The sequence below is a fragment of the Diabrotica undecimpunctata genome, chromosome 2, assembly GCF_040954645.1.
Source record: "Diabrotica undecimpunctata isolate CICGRU chromosome 2, icDiaUnde3, whole genome shotgun sequence".
In the NCBI taxonomy this organism is placed as follows: Eukaryota; Metazoa; Arthropoda; class Insecta; order Coleoptera; family Chrysomelidae; genus Diabrotica; species Diabrotica undecimpunctata.
Window position 1 is genome coordinate 109,539,160 of NC_092804.1, and position 22,639 is coordinate 109,561,798.

The window sequence follows — 22,639 nt, forward strand, 5'->3', positions numbered from 1 at the left end:
AGTGTATTCAACATTTGAGTACATTTTGATTTGATTTTACAAATAACAAGGTTTCAAAACTCTAATTATTGTTGATTTATCATCATAACAATCAATAAATGTCAGATTTCCATGGCACACTTGGAGAAAATAGAGGTATACCTATTAGAACTTTATCATTATTTTATATTTAAATGGGAATAAGCCACAATTAAAGGTTAAAATACGTTTATTGACGTTTTAATTTCCACTTCGGAAATCGTTCTCAAAATACAAACATTAGTAAATTAAACAAATTTTGTTTTTTGTTACTTAGTGAAAAAATTCTTCTAATAATTTAATTTTATCTGACTCATCTATATTGACAATTCAGACATACCTTATACATTTTAAAGTAGAAGACTTTAAAATGATATTGCCAATATTGTTGAGTTGCGTTCCTGGGACGACTTTACTTATAAGATAGTTCATTCGATTACATGAAATCAACTTTAACTTGAGAATATCCGTCAGAAAAGATCATAACATGTAATTCGTCTTTAAAAAGACAAATACATTCCATGATGACAGTAAAATTCTCCTGTTAGTGATTCCATAGTAAATTATGAGGGAAAAGCCAGGAAAAAAACCTCATAATACTCTCCCGACATGGTAAGTATTTGATCGTGCATTTAGTTTACCTTCAATAAACACCAAATTCCGATTTTATATGTTTGTTATTTAAAAAACATAAATGATGTATTCTCTATATGTTACTGACTTACCAATACTGGTATTTTCCTTTTAATAACTTCCTCTTTCAATATGGGTAACCAGATCCTACTACATTCTGCCGAGGAATTCGCGACACAATTGGTCTCATTTAGCATAATTAGAGCCGCTTCTTTGATTTTTCTCTTTTTACCATCCGTTTCTTTTAGGACTATATTTAAATCATTCCATTGAACCCTATGTTCATTATCCCATGCGTGTTTACAGATTTGAGATCTATCAAATTCTCTATTTTTAATATAGGATTGATGTTCACTTATTCTAACATTTAATGGTCTTGATGTTTCACCTAAATAAAACTGATCGCATTCACAGGGTATTTTATAAATGCAATTCTTTGTCCTTTCTTGTTCATTGTTAGGTTTGGTTTTGGACAAGATAGATCTCAACGTGTTTGTTGTTTTGAATGTTGTTGAAATGTTGAATTTATTTCCTATCCTTTTAAGCTTTTCCGATAATCCTTTTATGTATGGTATTGTTATTGTTCTCGTATTATTCCTTGCATATGCTGTAGGATCTCGTTCTAAGTTGTTTTGTTCTATTCGATCGATTGTTGAAAATTCCTTATTTATCATTATTACCAGCATCAATTATTACTTTATAATTTTTAAATCAAAATATTCCGAAAACGGTACACAGTATCGAGTTTTACCAAGAGTTCCTTTTTCGTGTAAAATTGAATGATGTTAAAGTTTACTTGAAATTTTGATTAATAATTATACTCTTAAAAAAGTTATATTGACTAATTCTTAGTACAATCCGTGTAACTAGTGCCCTCTATGAGAATTAGATAAAAACAAATTCATGGGATGTATCAGCTTCCAAAACATATTCGTATAAAATTTCATTACAATGTTGCCAGTAGTTGCCAATGACAGTTTACCAATCGCAGCATATTATCTTACTTTAAACCATGTTTACAGTCACATAAGAGTTGAATTCAAAAATAATAATTATATTAGATCTAACCATTTTCAGGTATCTTCAAATATATTTTAAATATTTCGGTAAGATTTTAAGTTGAATATTTACTACGAGGCTCACTCAGAGAACAGAGAATAATAACGAAGTCCTATTCATTTAAAGCCAACAAAGTTCGACAACGCCTTAAAAGTTACTTTACTAAATTAAAAAAAAAGATGAAGTATAATTAAAGTCATTCTGTTCTATAGTTCTTTTTAGCTACGTTAAACTGAGTCACGAGAGTTAGTTAATTCAAATTGGTGTCTTTGAGTGATTTAGCAAAAACTTTGGAATATAATTATTTTTAGTAACGCTTTATATTTTCGATGTACATGTTTACATACAAAAAACTGTTGGTAAGATAAAAACAAAATCATTACACAGAAACATTCAAAATTAGTCCTTAGTAAGCGGTACGTGAATAAGAGAAGTATCTGTTTCTTCTACAATATGCTTGGAACTCCAATCGTCACGAGAGGAGCTGAAAACAAAAAATAATTATAAAAATATTACAGAAACACCTTAATATTCAGTATTGTTTGTATGTTACTTTGCAATACCTTGTCAATTTATTTCATTTAATTTTTAAATTCCATCTAAAATGTTTTATTAACGCATTTTTTCCAGCGAATAATTTATCAAAGACTTATATCAATAATTTTTCGCAGCATTCTTATTATTTTTAAACGAAACAGTACCTATTTTTAATTTAAATTTCACTCTAATCATAAAAAACACTTTTTACAAAATAAAAAGGAAAATACCAGTGGTTCGCTGTAGACCATAGTCTAAAAATACACACAACGCAAAAGTCTAAGGATATTTTAATAATTTGACAATACCAATTCATGGCCATATAAATTTGCTTGTACTATAATTGTTAATACACACTCACTTCTTATCAAAAAAAAAAAAATTGTAAAACTGATAGCAATACGTGTTTTAGAATGTTTTTTATAAGGGCCAAAAAAATCGACATTTTTAGGTTCTGTTTATTTTTAATTTTGGTCACTTTATACCATTCTTGCTTAATAGGTGAGTTAAATATATTGTCTTTTTACCATGCAATGACAACATCTAACGTTGAACGAGATGAATAGAGCCGTGGGCCTTCTTCAAGCTGGTATGCGACAAACTCAAGTTGCTGATCAGCTGGGTGTCTCCCAAAGCGTCGTAAGTCGTTTGTGCTGTCGGTTTAGAGACACTGGGAGTCAAGCCGAGCAACATCCAGGACGTGGTCGCTCTAAAACCGTCGCTCAAAACTGATATTTAATTTTAAATGCCAGAAGGCATTCAACAATCACACCACCTGAGCTGGTTAATGAATTACAGCTTGCATATAATGTAACAATTAGCAGCAGTATTGTGAGGAATCGTCTCCCTGAAGCCAATCTTTGTAGTCGGCGACCACTGAGATGTCCACCTCTATCTAGAGGCAATCGCGCCGCAAGATTAACCTGGTGTCAAGAGTTTCAGAATTGAACTGACAATGACTGGGCCACAGTTTTGTTTAGTGACAAGTCTAGATATAGATTTCATCCAGATTATCGTCGGACAAGAGTTTGGAGACGACCCGGAAATGGAGAACGATTACGACATCTTCAAGAAGTGTATGCATAAAGAGGTGGTACATTAATGGTATGGGGCGGAATCATGATTGACGGAAGAACTGACCTCATTTTCTCACCTGGCTTGCTCACAAGTCAGCAATATTTGGACCCTATTCTTGAACCTGTTATGCGCCCATTTGCTGCTGTTGTCGGAGAAAATTATTACTTTATGCATGATAACGCTCGACCACATTTTGCCTATATTGTAACAAACTGGTTGGATAACGAGGGTATTGATGTATTGCCGTGGCCAGCACAATCACTGGACTTGAATTCCATTGAGCATGTATGGGACATGCTCCAACGAAGAATTACTCTACATATGGGCAATATCTACAATGAGTTTCAATTAAAACAGCTTCTGAGAGATCAATGGACACAACTACCTCAACCACACATTAACAATGTGATTCGGAGCATGAACAGTAGGTGTAGAGCTGTGATAAACCAACGTGGTGGCCATACGTTATTTTAAGTTTATATTTCATATTTTTGACATTTTATGGTGGTATGTAAAACATGGGTGATTTGAAATATATTTTTTTTTACTCCAATTTTCTTTTTTTTTGCAATTTATGGTTTTTGACATATTAAACAACAATTTAAATTACAAATTTTGTATTACTTTTTTTAAGTTGATTACAGATAAACAAAATACGTCTATTTATAAAAATATCCCTAGACTTTTGCGTTGTGTGTACGTTTTACTCTATGAAAATGGTGTTAAAATCTTGTCACCGACTAATGATTAAATTTCTAATTCCTTAAAATACTAATATCTTATAACTAAGAGGTACGCTAGAGAAATTATTTATTATATGTGAAACCTACAACAGGTTTGTGTTCTCAAAAATCTTAATAGTTTGTTATTTTTTTTAGTAGTAATAAGTACTTTCAGGATGTCACAGCGGGTCTTCAGAGCTTCCTATAAAGAACAAACCTTTAAGAGAATTTTTTATAATTACACAAATCAAAAGAAAAACTTACGTTCTAGGGACGCTATATACATATAGTTAAGGAGGTTATAAATATCTCGTGAAAGAGTTCTTGTCAACACAAAACACAATAAAAAATAATAAAAGGCCAACGTCTCTGCTATAGAAACGTTGTAAAAATCACATTAATAAAAAGTGCTTGGTATACCAACGGCTGCCTCTTTGAAACGAGGGAAACAGTTGTAAACCAGGGCAGATCTGTTTTGAGGAGGATGTTAGAGGTGGCATTAACTAACCTATGCGCACTCTTAATTGGGCCGGGTATATTAATAAAAGAATTAAAATATTTAAAAATGACTAAAATCATCGATTTTTATCTACTTTCGTTGCTTATAACTTTAAAATTTGTGTTGGAGCCAAATTAATATAAAATAAAATACAGTTAAATTTTCTACAAAATACGAATTGTTAAAAATATGTTAATGTATTACCCTTGCTGCAAAATTAGCCAGAAATACAAAAAAAGAGGAGAAAACAAGCCTTTTCTTATTAAATGCTTTTCAACCACTTAAATTACACTTAGGACCTGCATAATATCCACGTTTGTAACACTACCAAAGTCAGTACATGCGACAGAATGCTCCCAGTACAGAACAATTTCCTTAATAAGCCACACGCTTAAGATATTTCTCAAAATACATGGAAGACTATACAAAAAATATAAGAAGATATAGATGACACCCAGTTTGGATTCAGAGGGGGAGTAGAAACGAGAGAGGCTCTATTTGCTTTTAACGTTCTTGCGCAAAGTCGACTAGATATGAACCAGTATCTCTATGTCTGCTTTATAGATTATCAAAAGGCTTTTGATAGAGTACGACATCAGAAACTCGTAAAACTATTAAAAGAAAGAAATGTGGATAGTCTAGATATACGGGTTATTGTCAATCTGTACTGGAATAAAAAAGCAAAGGTTAGAATCAAAAAATGTCGATACAGAAACTATGGAAATCAAAAGAGGTGCTAGACAGTGTTGCGAGCTGTCCCCATTGTTATTTAATCTGTACAGCGACGGTATTGTTTAGAAAGCAATATCAGAGAAACACCAGAGTATATCAATAAACGGAAAAACCTTGAACAACATAATATTTGCAGATGACACCGCTGTTTTTGCAGACAGTCTAGAAGCACTGCGACGCTTAGTAAATAGATTACATCAAGTCAGTATAAAATATGGACTACAAATAAAAGTTAAAAAAACCAAGTGCATGATTATTTCTAAGCAACATACAGTATAGAGGCTAGAAATCAAGGGATAACAAGTAGAAAGAGTAAATAACTGCAAATATCTGGGAACCTGGGTAAATGAAAACAATGACCAAGGTAGAGAAATAAGGACACGCATTGAAATTGCAAGCCTAGTACTTATGTATAAAAATGAAAACAATGTTTGTTAATCGATACCTTCCTCTGGAGCTGAGGATAAGAGCCTTAAGATGCTACGTGCTCTCGACTTTGTTGTATGGAATGGAAAGTTGGACAGTAAAAGGGGATAATATAAAGAAGTTGGAATCATTTGAGATGCGGTGGTATAGAAGGATTTTGAAAATGAGTTACAAATGCAGAAGTGTTAAGAAGGCTACAAAAAGATTGCGAGGTCATAAAGCACATCAAAACAAAAAAGCTGTAACATTTAGGCCACATTACCAGAGGTTCGAAATATGAGATACTAAGGCTCATAATGCAAGTCAAAATCAAGGGTAAAAAAATCCATACGAAGACGAAGAATTTCCTGGCTGAGAAACCTAAGAGAGTGGTATAGTTGCATCTCAGTAGATCTTTTCAGAGCAGCCGCCAATAAGGTAGGGATAGCTGTAATAATACCCAACCTCCGATAGGAGAAAAAAGTATAAAAAGAAGAATGATTTAAAGTTTAGAGAATTATCCTTCAAATGTAAGAAAAATATTAAATCTATTTTCTTACACACTAAAGACAAAATTGGCAAATTGTCTTGAAGAGTGGCATCTATAATTTATCCTATGAAAATTGTCCAGTGAATTATGTTGGGAGAACTGTGAGACTGTTAAAGATACGAATTAAAAAACACTTAGCAAAGATTGATAAATCCAGTTTTGGTCATAATTTTTACGAGACCAATCACACTTTTTGCCCCTAAAAAGACCCAGAAATCAGTAGAGAATTTAAAAGATAATCTCAATGCTGTATTAATAATCAGACTAATTTAAATTGCAAATTTGATTATATGTATAGGAAATTTATTTAGTGTTTTTAACATATGTTGAGAAATTTTAGAATATTATCCTTTATTCTACCTGTTTGTGAGTTTCCTTTAGTAGTTACCCTAAGGTGAGCTTTTTGATACTTGGTTAAGTAGACACCAATTTATCTAACCATAATGTATTTAATTTAATCCTAACTCTTGATAATTTACAGTGGTTATAAAATTTACAAACGAGATATCTTCTTGATTTTTGTTTTTCATTTAACTCCTTCTAGACTGGGTTAAAGTTTACCAGTTTTTGATCGATTTGTTGATAATAAACGGGAGTCTTGTAGATCTAGATGACATAAAATGGTTAGATTCATTTGAAATTTGGTGCTACCCACGCCGACGTATGCTAAGGGTCTTTATACACTACAGATCTGAGATAACTATTCTCCAGAGGCTAAGAAAACATAAAAAAATTAATAATACCAAAAATAAAAACAAAAAATTTACTTATTTCGGCCTCACTGCAAGTAATAATAAAAACTACTTTCACGATTGATTCTAAAAGAAAAGATTGAGGGCAGGAGAGATCCTGGATGCATACGTTTATCTTGGCTGGCTAATCCGAGGAAATAGACTGGTCTAACGTCACTAACTAATCTATTTAGTGACATTATATATTTCGCAAATGGCGTGACGTTATATATGACGCAAATATTTTCTACGAAAGACTACATAGTTAAAAAATACCAGGCTGGATTTACTCCAGAAAAATTAAAAATTGACCAGATTCATTCAATAAGACAGATCCTCGAGAAAACATTGGAATTTAACATTGAAACCCATAACCTACTCGTCGACATGGCCGCATACGAGAGTGTCAAGAGGACAGTACTATATCAATCAATGCGTGAGTTTGGTGTACCAGAAAAATTTATCCGATTAACGATAATATCAATGTCTAACTTAACAGCCAACGTTAGGATACAGGGAAAAAATTCTCGATCCTTTAAGATATAGGATGGACTCAGACAAGGGGATGCCCTGGCTTGCATCCTATTTAACGTTGCATTGGAAAAGGCAGTCCGAGACATATGAATTTAAGATGGCGGTAGTATTTACAATAGATGGATACAAATCTTAGCATACGCTGATGACATTGACATAATAGGGCGTAGCAATCGAGATGTTGAGCAATATTTTCTAGAATTATTGGAAACAGTATTTAAAAGTTATATCTTGGAACGTGTTGACAGCTTCACTTGGCTCGCTAGTGAATATTATCATTAAAACAAGCGAAGAATTTAAAAGACAAATAAAAGAGGAAATACCTGGGACATACTATGGACTCCACTCAAGGAATATCCAAAGAAAAACTAAAATTATTATGTGCAAAATACTGCTGAGGCCGGTCCTCACATATGGGGTGGATACATTGACTCTAACGCAGAAAGATGAAAGACTTCTGGGAATATTCGAACACAAGATACACCGTAAAATATTTGGAGCTATAAACGATCAGAGGCAATGTCGCAAAAAGATTTAACTTCGAATTATATCAATTTTTTAATAACCAGATGTCGTAACTTTTATTAAAACACAGCGACTTAGATGGGCCGGACACATAACACGAATGCCTAACAACATAATTGCTAAAAAGCTAACGACATAAACACCTATAAGAAGAGTCTAGATGAGATACTAGAGATCAAAAGATGGCAACACGTTGCCAAAAGCTGAACAGAATGGCGACTCATCTTAAAGCAGGCCAGGATCGGCAGATGATTGTCAAGCCTAAGATGATAATGATGACTTTTTCCATGGTTTAACACTTTATTTCTTCATCCTGCACCTTTTCTACCTCTTCTTTGTTGATATGTACTTCTCTTGCTTTCTTGCTTTTTTTTCCTCCTACTTAGTATAAAGCAGAAGTATTCCTTACATATTTTCTTATCCATTTCGGTTCGTATCCTGTTACTTTCTTTGTGTTCTTCATTTCTTCGGCTTGACCCTCTGACGTGTTATATCTAATTAAAATTTTTTTTTTGGTCTTATTCTTAGAGTTTTTTTTTATTCTTTTGCTTTGTGGATTCGTCACATTCTTAATTTTTTATTAGCAGTCTGCTCAACCACTTCTATAGTTTTATCTGCTGCTTGAATTATTTGGTTTTTCATTTGATTATACTCTTCCTAGCTCGTTTTTATTTGTGTCTTCTCTCTGTTTATATATTACGTGTTAATATTTCTGTTTAATTTTTGGGTTATTTGGAGCTGTTAGATTTCACCTCTGCTTACCTTTTACTACTATATGACTTTGATCTTCTCATACTGTTTATTGTTGCAACCATCATGTGTAGTGATTTGAACATGTCTTCGCTCCTCAGTTATCATGTGACTCGATATCCAGATGGACCAATTAGGAAGTCAACAAATTTGATGGTGGATCTGCGATGATTTAGCGGAAACCATTTTAGTTAATACCACAGATCTTTGCTTCTTTTGTCGATAAAATCATGATGGATAAAAGTATTCACATAGGTACTAATTGTGTAAATACAAAAATACGCAATAGGAGGATATCTGAAATAAAAGTATACTGCGATGGCGTGCAGGAATGGTTCATGTTTTTGTAAGGCATATATATTATTAACTTACAAATAAACTGTGCTCATTTTAACATGATTTTGATAAATAAAGAATTTTATATTTAACACTTTTTCTAAGACGGTTTTTCACTTAGGCTTGATATACGCAAAGGCCATTTAAGACAACCTATGATTTTTTGAACTAAGATACTTATTATGGATTTGTAAAAATGTAAAATTTAAAAATATAGGTTACTTATAATTTTGTAAAATTATCTTTACTTAACTTTAAACTAGCCCAACAAAAATTCTTAAAATTGTTATCAAAATTTATCACAAAATTCTTCTTCTTTTGTTTCAATGGCTTCCAGATCTTGGTGATACGCCAGCATAATTTGCTGGTGACCCCGATAAAGTCTGGCTCTAAACCAACTCGAGGCCACTTACTTGTGCCAAATAATTTTGTAGAAAAAAATTTATTAATAGTTAATTTATAGGTTATGTTAGTATACACTACAAAAAGTATTGAGCATTGTCGATTACAAATTTAATTTATTAATTGAAAAGAATTTTATTAAAATGCTGACTGATTCTTCAGTAAGTTTATTTAATAGAGAATATATAGTAATTAGTGAATTATAATTCATATAAATGAATTTTGTGTATAGTTCAAAACTCGGAATGATCCTTATGGGGCATTCAAAAAATATTTGATTTAGGTTCTCTATTAGGCCACATTCACAGTAAGAGTTGTCCACCAAATTCAGTTTGAAAAGATGTTGTCTTGTTAAACAATGACCGGTCCGCATTCTTAGAATAGTTGTAATGTGTCTCCTATCTTTATATGAAGAGTCTTGAAACCATATCTTATTAGTGAAAATATTTTGTACTCTGTAATACTGATACGATTTTTTGCTAATTAAAGTTTTCCAAGTGTTTTTAAATTTGTTTTTAATTTTATTCTTAATTATGGGTAACACGTCTTGAGAATCTAATTTCATATTCAGAGAACATTAAGATCTCTCCCTATTTTGGCCAGTGTGTCAGCTTGTAGGTTGCCCAATATATCGGAATGACCCGGTATCCATGAGATAAGTATTTCAAATCCGTTAATATTTGCAGATGAAATAAGATTTTTTGTTTTAAGGCACCAATAATCTACCGAAGTAGAAATATTGCTATTATTAATTTTAGAAATTGCAATAAGAGAATCGGAAAACATAATAACTAATAACTTTATTGATCTGTCTATTATTGGATAAATTAACTGCTTGGTATATAGTCATATTTTCTGCTTTGCATATGCACAGTTCATCAGGTAGTCTGAATGAAAATTTGTATTTGATACTAGGAATATAAATGCCAAAACCTACTTTTTACATATGTTACAATTTTTTAAGGCGTCCGTATAAATAAAAGTGAAATCATTGATATATTTTTCAGGAAATATTGCAAATTTTTCTCTAATCACATATTCATTCTTTGTTATTTCGCAATTTAGTATTTTTACTGGACTGACTAATGTATCAAAATCCATCTCATAACATGGAAAATTATTACCTTTGTATATTTTGTTAAAATATGGAAAAAAGTATTCTAGTGTTGAAACTAAGTAAGAAAAGTTATCTTCATTAAAAAAATTAGGTTTGATTATAAGTTTATTCCAGTTAACAAAGGATAAAATCAAAGGATGGTTTTTGATATTAACGATCTTACTTAAAAATTTAGTAGCTAATATTAAACTTCTATGTTTTAAATCATATTGCGCTCATTCTGCTAGCAAAGCCAAGTGAGGGGTAGATTTTATACAACCTAAAGAAATTCTTAGCCCTTCAAAAAATACTGTGTTAAGTTTATTAATACATTTCTGAGATATAGGTCTGAATAAGAATGAACCATAATCTAAGTGAGATCTTATTAAATCATTAAAGACTATTAAAAGAGTCCTAGGGTCTGCACCCCACCACACTCTGCAAATTGCACGTAAAATATTAATATTTTTCTTTGTTTTAACTAAAATATTATCAACATGTTTGTCCCTCTTGGGATGATTTTGAAAAATTATGCCTAAAAATTTAACTTGATCTTTTATTAGTATAATTGTGTTAGTTAGTTTGATTTATGTGAAATTTTCTATAGACAAATGTGAAACCATATAGCTTCACATTTGTCTATAAAAAGAGATATATCATGTTCTAATAACCATTCTTGTACATTGTACAATGCCATATTAACTTTATTAACCATTTGTTGGATAACTGATCCTTTAACATATAAAACCAAATCGTCAGCATACCGATTAATATTTATATCATTAGGAAGAAGACAATATATATTTTTTATCACACATCATGGCTTACGTATAAAAGTTTTTATAAATGACTTTTTTACAATTGCGTAATATGAAATAACTTCAGTAGGTAGAAGATTAATTACGTAATTTCAAATATTGATATTACGTATACCTGGGAATCGAAACGCCATTATGATATTACCTAAGTAATTGGCATACGTAACCATCAAACATATATTAGTGCTTTACTTCAAACAAGAGATCTGTAACATATTTACAGGTAGTTCAAAATTATAATTATCTATATTTATTCCAGCACGTGTTTATGGAAATTACAGATACAAACATCGAAGACATATCTAATAGTGTTCCGAATATAACTAACAGAAATTCGATTGATATATTAATTGAGATCCTGATATATAGTAAAAAATAGTAGTAACTGACTAATAAAACATATGAACCAGTATAACTACTAGAAATAACTCAGGTAACAGTAAAAGAGGACTTATGAGTAGACAATATCTACGACAGTAAACAACAAGAATAACATTATCAAAGATTATTTACAGATTTAGACTTAAATTTAGATTTACAGATTATAAAAAATGTGAAGAACAATTAGACAACACACAGTTTGGATTTAGAGGAGGGAATGGAGCAAGAGATTTATGCGCAATGGCGATATTATTACAAAAATACAGGGAATATAATAAAAACATATTTATATGTTACATAGATTTTCAAAAAGCGTTTGACAGAGTTTAACATGGTAAACCCATACATGCATTGAAACACATACACCTAGATCCCAAGAATATTGATTTAATCAAAAATCTATACTACAGATTGAAAGATTGAAAGATAGTGAGACAAACCAAGTAGAAATTCAAAGAGGAGACAGACAGGGATGTGTCCTGTCGCCAGAATTATTTAATGTGTACTCACAACTAATACTTCAGGAGGCACTATGGGAAAGAATTCAAGGTGTAAGGATGGAAAAGAGCATCATTAATAACATAAGATTTGCAGACGATACCATATGGCATAAAATATAGAAGATTTACAAATTCTTATAGAAATCATTAACACAGAAAGCAAAAAAATGGGTCTAACAATAAATATAGACAAAACTGGTGGTTAAAAACACTAAATACATGGTGATCTCGAAAAGCCCTGTTGACAACACACACCTGACATTGGAGGGTGAACTGTTGGAGAGGGGTGACAATTATAAACTCGCGGATAGATCAAGATGAGGACATAACGGTCAGAATTAAAATAGCTCGAAAACGATTTATAAAATACAAGTTAATGGTTACAGATAAGAAATTAAGCATGTTTATCAGATTGATGTTCATCGAATGTTATGTATGGTCACAACTACTATAAAGGGTAGAAGCTTGAACTCCAAAAGCTTAATCCGTAAAAGAATTAGAGGCATTCGAAATGTGGCTATATCGACGTATTCTAAAAATTCCTTGGACTACAAAAGTGTTGAGGAAGTGTTGACGGAAGAAGTGTTGAGACGAGTTGGACACGGTAGAAAGCTTATTAACACAATTAAAATAAAAAAAAAACATCGTATCTGGTTCACACACTTCGAAGCGATGAATACTTTCTACTTCATGTCACCATGCAAGGAAAAGTAGAGGAAAAAAAAGGCTTGGGAAGAAAAACGAAATTTTGGCGGAGAAGTATCAGAGATTAGACTAAACTCGGTGTTGAACAGATAGGGAAGCGTTTAAAGAAGTGGTCGCCAACCTTCGTTAGAAGACGGCACGATAAGAAGAAGAATATACTGACAGAAAAGGTAGGAAAGGGGGTTCCTTGGTAAACGCCCTTTGCGGATGATATGATGTTAGTAGAGGAGAACAAAGAAATATTGGAGGAAAAGTTGGACGGTTGGAGAAGTGCTATTAACGAAGGAGTAATTAAAGTTAACTGGTTGAAAACGGAGTATATGAAGTTGGGACCATCGAATTGCTTAGGGAAAAATTAAGTTGAGTATCAGAACTTCAATAACTTGGCTCCTATATAACCGAAAATTGGACATTAGATCGATACATTTTCCATAGGAAGCAGGCTGGTTGGTTTAACTGAAAGCGAATAGTCGGGGTACTCTGTGATTCAAAAATCGGAGAAAGGCTAAAAGTTAAGATACACAAGTGTATGGTGATACCTGCATTAGTGTACGGCTGTGAAATGTGGCAAGTAAAGGAAAATCAGAAAAATAAGATAAAGGTGCCTGAAATGAAAATGTTACGGTTAAGGTTTAATAACAAAGACTTCAATGGTTTGGTCACGACAGGCGTAGAAATGAGAACAATGTGAAAAAAAAAAAAGGATGAGAAGGTATTCGAAACTTAGGAAAAGAGATGTAGACACAAACTGGGGAGAAGATGGAAGGACTGTGTAGCAGAGAACATAAGAGAGATATGTTTAAATATAAAAGACACGATGGACATATATGTATGCACAAAAAGAGTAAGGAAAAGGTAAAGAACAAGAAGAAGAATATTTTCACTCTATTTTATTCGTTTAATATCAACTGCAGATTTATCATTGGTTAATATCTTAAATCTAAGAATGTTTAATAGTTTAATAAAAAAATATAAAATAAGTATAAAAAATGTTAACATATATTATGTATTATAAAACATACCATAGTAATCCACAAAAAAACTTTAAACTACTCAATAATTTCAAATTTGATCAAAACAACAAACACGGTGAATTTCTCAGACAATTAAACACACAAGCGAGTAACTCTGACCTTTCATCAATTAATAACAAATATACACAGAGTTACAGTTACGGAAGAGTATAAGTGTCATAAGCACAAAGGTTAATGATTAAAAGGGCAAAAGTTAAGGACACAACTTGAAACAACTCACTAAACTAGAAAGATAATTTATTGTACTTCATTAGATTTGTCTGACGCGACATCGAAAATTTCTATTAAGTAAATAAAAAAATATTTTCGGAAATACACAGTTGGCTCAAAACTAATTTAAAAATTTTAGTTTATTCATACAGGCTGTTGTAAAATAATATAGAACCTGCAAAAAAATGTAATCTAAAGAAATCTTTTAATGCTCCTGCTAAAAATACAAGCCATATTTTCTATCGTGTAAATGCAAAAAATTGATCAAATAACATTTACCATGATATTGAATATCATATTTTCAAATGGGATAAACAGAATATATTATTACAAAATTTTGACAAACCGTTTCGATCGTCACAAAATATTATTACGGAGTCAACGGTCATTCCATTTGAAAATTATTGTATTTCCAATCGTTCAAAAATAAGTCAAATTATTAACTTTAATAATGAAAAAAACCTATGTCACCATTTAAATAAGTAAATCATATTGCAGTATTCAAAGAGTAAACAATACTGGAAATAATATACGAGAGATTAGAAAGCTATTTAAAAAACACGGATATTATCCTGATCGCTTCCTTCGTGTTTAACATGATCTATTGAAGAGACCAACAAGTAACGGGCTGTCGTGATTTTTATACAAAAAAGATATTTGATTGATACTTATGGAAAAAAAATTATTTCTTGCTTCAGTGTACAGTCTTTCTTGTGTTTTTCAAGCAAAAAGTTATGTTAGTGTTATGTAGTGATACTTTAAATTCTTGATGATAGCTCTGAAGACGGCTTTGTACGCCCAAGGAGCTTAGCTAGGAATTAAAAAATGTTTACACACTTTAAAAAAACTTTTCTTTTTACTTCCATTCTTTAATATTAAATTTAGCTTAATTTTAAAACTAATTATTGTTATGTATTTTGATTGTGATATGCCAAAAACAACTGAATAGTCTATAGAAAGCTTATTGTTTATTTAATCAAATATTTTGAACAAGAACGAAATAAGTTTTTACTATTAAATGCTCTAAGAGAGGTACGTTAAAGAGTTTAGAATAACAAATTTTGTATTAAAATGGTTTCTTATGTATTTTAATGTGTTTTAATAGTCTTAAAACTAAGTACATAGGCTGTTAATAATATTTTCCAGCTTTTAAAAAATATTGAACTTTTAAGATCACCTTCTAAAAAACGGTATTACAAAAGAGACTGAAACTAATACAGAAGAGTTGAATGTCAGTGGTATTCGTGATGTTATTTATGATATGTACAAAACAAGAAAGAACTTTGAAAAATTAGCAAGTGTACAGAAAAATTGTTTATAAAAATGTTTATTAATCATAGTGTTGTCGTTGTAAGAACATGTAACTTTAAAACTATTAAAAGACAACTTGGTTAAGAAGCAAATGTTCGATGGTTATTAAACGAATTGGGTTTCAGATGGAAAAATATTCTCTAATGCGTGGACTTGGGCCTAATATTGCAGTAAAAAGAACTTTATTTAAAAAAATTATATTGCAGAAATATTTTTGTATAAGTTAGTTTTCTTTGATGAAACATGGATCTTTAAAAATGTAACAATATGTAATTAATAGCAAAATGAAAACAAAAGAAGTATCGGAACCACAAAAACACATAGTAAAAGGTTAGTCGCATTAGGCAATTCGGTAATTATATATTATTATTATCAGTATTGGCTGAGTTTATTCATTTTATGAAACCTTTGAGTTTTTTTACAGATATATTCTAATCAATGCTGGTAATGAGTATGGATTTACTGATGAGGCACAAGAGATATATTATTCAAAAACCAAACTATCTTATTACCATGGGAAAATGAATAAAGATACACTGGTTTGAAGAGCAGTTATTAAAGAACCTTGTACTACCTTCTATAATTATTATGGACCATGCATCATGCCATAGCATGTTGCTACATAAAATGTCAAACTCAAGTTCTACTAAAGCTTAAATACAAGTACAACAGTAAGTGTTTCACATGCAGGCTAATAAAATATTAAAATAATCATAACAAATTTTGTACATATAAATGAGAATCATTGTTGTTTGGAAATATGACAGCTCATGTAACTGTTTACTGAGAAATATGGATATAAAGTCTTTCTCCCTATCATTGCATTTTTAAACCTATTTAATTGATTTAAGGCATGTCCAAACAATATTACAATAGGCATATTAGACCAGAGGAATAACAAAAAAAGTATCCTGGCTGTGACACAGAACCCGCCAGGCAAGGAGCTGTTATGTTATGGATTTTGACGTTTCCTTTGTAATTGTTATGTACTTCTTACGTGCATTACGAATATGTATTATTTCAATAAATAAATTGTTAATTAAACCATCTTCTATCTATCTAATTATCCTTCTTCTGTTCATCTTTGGACATAGACCACCCCAATTCTTTTCCATTCTTCTTTTTTTGTCGCTATAGTCATTCACCTAGAGCCCACGTGCTTTTTAATATCATCTGCCCATCTCATTTGGGGCCTTCCTCTGCTTCGTTTATATTCCCACGGTCTCCAGCTTATAAGAAATTTTGTTCCATCGGTCTTCTTTTTGTCTTATATTGTGTCCGGCAAATCTCCATTTCAATTTTGCAACTTCTTGTCTAACATCCCCCACTTTTGTTTTTTTTCTTATCCACTCGTTTCTCTTTTTATCCATTAGTCTTATGTGCAACATTTGTTTTTCCATTGCTCTTTGGGTTTTTATGATTTTGTCCATGTTTGCTTTTGTAAATGTCTACGTTTGGGAACCATAAGTTAGAACAGGGAGTACGCATTAATTGTATACTTTGGTCTTAAGATGCTGTGGGTATCTTTTGTTTTTAAGAATGTAGCTTAGTTTGCCAAATGCCGCCCATGCAAGTCTAACTCGTCTTTTTATCTCTGCTGTTTGGTTTTCTTTGTTAAGTTTTATAGTTTGACCCAGATATATATAATTCTGAACTTGTTCTACTTCATGTTGTCCGATCCTCATTGTGATGTTTTCATGTGTATTTGTTATGATTTTGGTCTTGCTGTAATTCATATTAAGGCCTATATTTCCAGCTTCTACGTCCAGTTCTTTTCATTTCAAATAATTTTTTTTTTATCTGTTATCAATGCGATGTCATCAGCGTATCTTAGATGGTTCAAGCTTTGTCCACAAATTGTTTTACCTTTTTCTTCCCATTCTAATCTTTTAAAAATATCTTCCAGAGCCTGAATGAAAAGTTTCGGTGATATTGTGTCACCCTGTCTCACGCCTCTATTTATTTGTATTGATTTTTTCCTTCATATACTTTAATTGTTGTTTTGGCTTCCTTATATATATTGGCTATTAGTTCCGTATATTTGTGGTCAATTCTGCTGTTAACCAAAGAACTCTTCACTGCCCAATGTTCAACACTGTCGAAAGCCTTTTCCATCCATCTTATTTGCTTAAATAACTTTTTTCAGTTTTTAATTACTTTTGAGAAATATTAAAGGTAATTTTTGTTTAAATACATAAATGTTCATGATTAATATATACTTTGTTAATAAAATCCGTCAATAATTTATTTATATTAGATTTTATGTAAAAACCAAATAATCCTATTTAATTATTTCTAAAAATAATATTGGTTTACTTAATGCTTTGGAAATAAATAATTTCAAATAAACTAGGTTTTATTTCTTGCTCAACACGGTGGCTTTTGTCGCAAAAAGGTCGATTCCATAACCACATGCTGAAACTTGTTTTAATTGATAATATTATGATGCCAATATGTTATGCTGGAAATTTTACCGAACATTTTTTAATGTTTTGTCAACCTTTTTATGTATTACAGTTTTTAAACAAATCGTGAAAAATTGCTTTTTTCGCTTCAAAACCACTTTTTTTTTTTTAAATGTAAGTTATTTCAAGATAAAAGTTATTGTTATCATTTTTATGTAAAACTACTAAAATCTCCGAATTTTAGCGATTTTCAAGGCCATTCTTTAATAGGTTGAACATACCATGTACAAAATAAAAAATACAAGATGAAAGCTTAAGTTAATTTGTTTAAAAATGCTCATATTCATTTTAATTTTATATTGCAAAAGTCAGTTTAAATTATACATAAACAAATTGATATACCGTTGCGTTACGGAATATATAGACATGACGAACATTCAAACTTTAACGTTTGAAACACAATGTTTACTTCTTTCCCACAATGTGAATCTTATTTTAATCAGAATAATATGATGCTGCAATATTACAGTAAACAGTTGACCGAAAGTATACAATGGATACTTGCTTAATATAAGAAAAAGAGTAATTAGTTCAAACACATATGAAATTTTGTATTTGTTTAAAAATTGGTATAAATCAACAGCTCCCCGTGGTAAACTTTGGGTAAACTTTTTACTGTAATTTTGTAACATCAATATTTATTTTTTTGATTAAAATAAGAGTCAGCTTATGGGTAAAAAATAAACAATGTGTTTTAAACGGTAAAGTTTAGATGTTTGACAAGTCTATATTTCCCGAAACGCAACAGTATATTAGTTTGTTGATGTATATTTTAAACTGACTTATCCTATATAAAATCAAAATGGAGTTTTGAAAGTCTATTTTGTAAACTATTTTGTAAACTTTCACCTCAAATATTTTGTTTGTTAAATTCGATGTGCAACCTATTGAAAATGGCCTCGAAAATCATTAAAATCGGCATTTTCGGCATTCTAATTGTTTCTTTACATTTTACGTTTAAAAAGTATTTTACGAAAAAAAAAAAATACAAGGATAAAGTTCGGCTTAAAATAATTTTGAAGCAAAAAACATTTTTTTTGTTTAATTTGTTTAAAAAGCCTTTAATCAATATCCAAATTAAACAAGAAACGTCAAAATCCATAAACAAGAACTAGAGATACAGTTAACAGCTCCTCCGCCGCTCTCACAAGTTTCAAAGCCGGCCGGTTTTGAGGACCACATTTTGAAGCTTTGTGGAAGATTTCATTAAAATGCAACTTTTTGGAATTTTGTTAATTTAATCTTTAAAGTATTTTATTTTGTTTCAGATAACCCTAATAAAATTTCTTCATTGTGAAAAACAAAGCTACTATCAATTTTTAAAAAATGGCACTAAATTCGTTCGTCCCAATGTGTCCTCGGGTAATATTTTTTTTAAGTTTCCGAAGAAATACAGGCTTTCTAATCGTAAAAAAATATTTTTTTCCAGAAAATGGTTAAAAAGTTGTTAAAATAATTGTTTATAAGAAAAAAGTCGACACGTTTTTGCAAAATAATTTTGCATTATTAAAAATAAAAAAAATAAGAAAATAAAATTTTTTTTATTTTTCTTTAAATAACAATTACGAAATAAATCTTTTTCTTTAAGAACCCGTAGAACTACTAAAATAACATAATTTTCTGATTTATATTGTAAAAAAAAATCTAAATTTGTGATAAATTAAATAACTTTTAAACTATTTGACCGATTGACTTGAAAGTTTTTTCACATTTTAAGCACCACAAGACTTAAAATTGAATGTTAAGTCATATAGTGGTTATAAATTTATTTTTAAAAACGTATTATTATTTATAAAAAAAAACAAAATTCTTGACCCATTTTGCAATTTTTTGCAAATTTTTCAAGGAGAAAATAAGGATAGGAACATTTAAGGAACGCCATTTCAAAGGTTTTTGTATGACTTATAAGTTTCTTACTTTCAAATTTGTTTCAAATGCTTCAGTTTTTGTTTAAAGACAAAAAATCGAAAATTTAGCGTTTTTTAACAATAAATTGTTAATAACTAATTAAGTCCAAAAAATAAACTACAGGAAACATATAGATTTTAGTGACAGAGGTCCAAACTACTCAAAACAATTGTCGTTTTCCTAACTGGTTCAGTGTCACAATCAGGGTACTTTTTTTGCTGATTCCCTGGTCTGATATGCCTAATGTAATATTGTTTGGGCATGCCCCAAATCAGTTTAATAGGGCTAAAAATGCAATGATAGGGAGGAAGACTTGTTTGTATCCATATTACTCAGCTCAATAGTTTCATGATCTCGCCTGGCCGGACAAGTGTCACAAAATAAAGCTTATTTCTCTGGGCTATAGGGTCTATTAGGAATAATACAACGTGAAATTTTGAAATTATGTATAATTTTCGTAAAGAAATTAAATACAAAACCCAAAATATTGATACTTAGTTTAAAAAATTGATGTTTTTATTTAGCGAATTTAGGAAATACCAATATTACAAGTGTGATGAATAATTCATTTTAAAGCTATAAAAACATACAGAGTGTTTCATTAAAAATAAACATGATGGACTATTCTAGACTATGCTTAAATCTCCATGTACATTTAAATTTATTTTTAAAACACACACATTTGAATTCAAAAATTGACATTTTCCAGCGTTTTTATAATTTTTAAAAACAAAAACAAACAATTTTATTCCATAATTGGTTTACACACTGAATAATTTTAAAATTTCACCCTCTAATAGTCATAGTAAGCCCTACATGATTATAGTTTTTTTAAGATCTGATTGTAAAGAGCTTTCAAAAATATACAGGGTGTTCTACTAAGAATAATGTTTATGGACTATTCTAGGCTTGCTTGAGTCACCCTGTACATTTAAATGTATAATATTTAAAAAGTGCATATTTATCTACTATAGTCGACGGGTGTTATAGTTTTTTATTATTTTTTAAAACACAAAAAAATAATTTTATTCCATAAGTGGTTTCTACCCTGTATATATATTAGGTATACTATACTACTACAAGCATCTCATGGCGGGCGAAATTGATTCGAGCTCGTGAAAAAATATATTATGCATACATAGTGCTATAGACACTTCAAAAATAATTATTGATTCTTCCTTAAGAGATAGTATCGACGAACACAATCCTCTATCTGTATCTTCAATTATTGGTTCTATGGCTCTGTAGAATTCCGTAAGTAATGACGCAAGTTTAATATAAAGTAAAGCTCAAATGCAAATACAATAGAAAATGTAATAAATTGACAGGCTGTTGTACTACATTACCTGATTAAATATCATGCATTTAACAGATACTACTATTATTATATATATATATATATATATATATATATATATATATATATATATATATATATATATATATACAGGGTGAGTCACCACTAACGGGACGGAAGATTACATCGAAAGGGTAAAGGATTTTGAAAAAATTTTAAAGATATCGTTTGAAAGTTGATAAGTGCTACATTTTAAAATTATTTTTAAATATACAGGGCGTCTCAATAAAGTGCGGCGTATCAAAGTTATATTTTTTCTTATGGGATACCGTATATTTCATTAAATTTTCCAATTGCCAGCAAAAAATTAGGTATAGTTTTATAAGACTTCCCTATACCTATGTACAGAGTGTTCTGAGTTATGTGGAATATTCTTAAAATGTAAAGCTTTAAACGAAGACTCATTCCTAACTTATTTAAGAAATTCTAATAAAATTGGTTATACCTCTAAATAGTTGGATATTGGTTAAATGTATTTCATGATTAATTATTTAACATTTATTTACAGGGTGTTCAAAATTTGTAGTTTTATTATTGAATTATTCAATGTGTAATATAAGGCTTATTTTAAATAGAACACCCTGTATATTAATGAATTATTATGTAATAAAAATTTTCCACTTTCGAATGATATATGAATGTCCTATAACTAGGAGTGATAGATTTTGAGATTAAAATTTTCTTTTCGATTTCAAAATATTTATAGTTGTTGCTCTCGATTTTTAAACCCATTATTTTGACATATTTGTTATAAATGAAACCAATGTAGTTGTAAACAAATTTGTATACTTTATAGTTTTACTGGCTGACGCACAACGAATCAGAAAGAATGTTAATAAAACAAAATAATACAAAATAAACCACAATTTACTACATTATAAGCAAAAAAAAATTTTTAAAGAAGACTAATTCTCGACTTATTTAAGTAATTATAACAAATTTTCTCTAACAGCGAAATAGTTGGATAATGGTTAAATTTTTTCCATTATTGATTATTAAACATTTATTTACAGGGTGTTAAAAATTTAGTTTCAATTTTGGATTTTTCAATATCTAATAATAGGCTTATTTTAAATGGATATGGATATGTCCATTAGTCTAATTTACGTTAATATCTCCATTAGTCTTACAGGTTGCAACTACACACTGCTGCAAGTCTGACCTAAAAATCCTATATTATACAAAATGAAAAGTCCCAAACACGTAATACTAAAAAAAGTTACCTCTTTTGAACGGTATAAAGATGTCCTATACTTAAGTCTCATAGTTTTTGCGTAATTTACAATTATTTAAACTCTTCATCGGTATACATATTGATTTTAAAACAAAAGATATAGTTAGTTA

General features: G+C 30.3%; 1 protein-coding gene across 2 annotated transcripts in view; it reads right to left on the reverse strand.

The window, feature by feature from the left end:
• Window positions 1-1,391: 1,391 nt before the first annotated feature.
• Window positions 1,392-22,639, reverse strand: part of LOC140434772 (PDF receptor-like) — a 1,054,707-nt gene continuing 1,033,459 nt past the window's right edge. For both annotated transcript variants that reach the window (XM_072523274.1, XM_072523273.1), the window contains exon 14: window positions 1,392-2,194. In XM_072523274.1, the coding sequence (XP_072379375.1) occupies window positions 2,110-2,194 (85 nt within the window). In that variant the 3' untranslated portion in view covers window positions 1,392-2,109. The remainder of the gene's footprint in view (window positions 2,195-22,639) is intronic.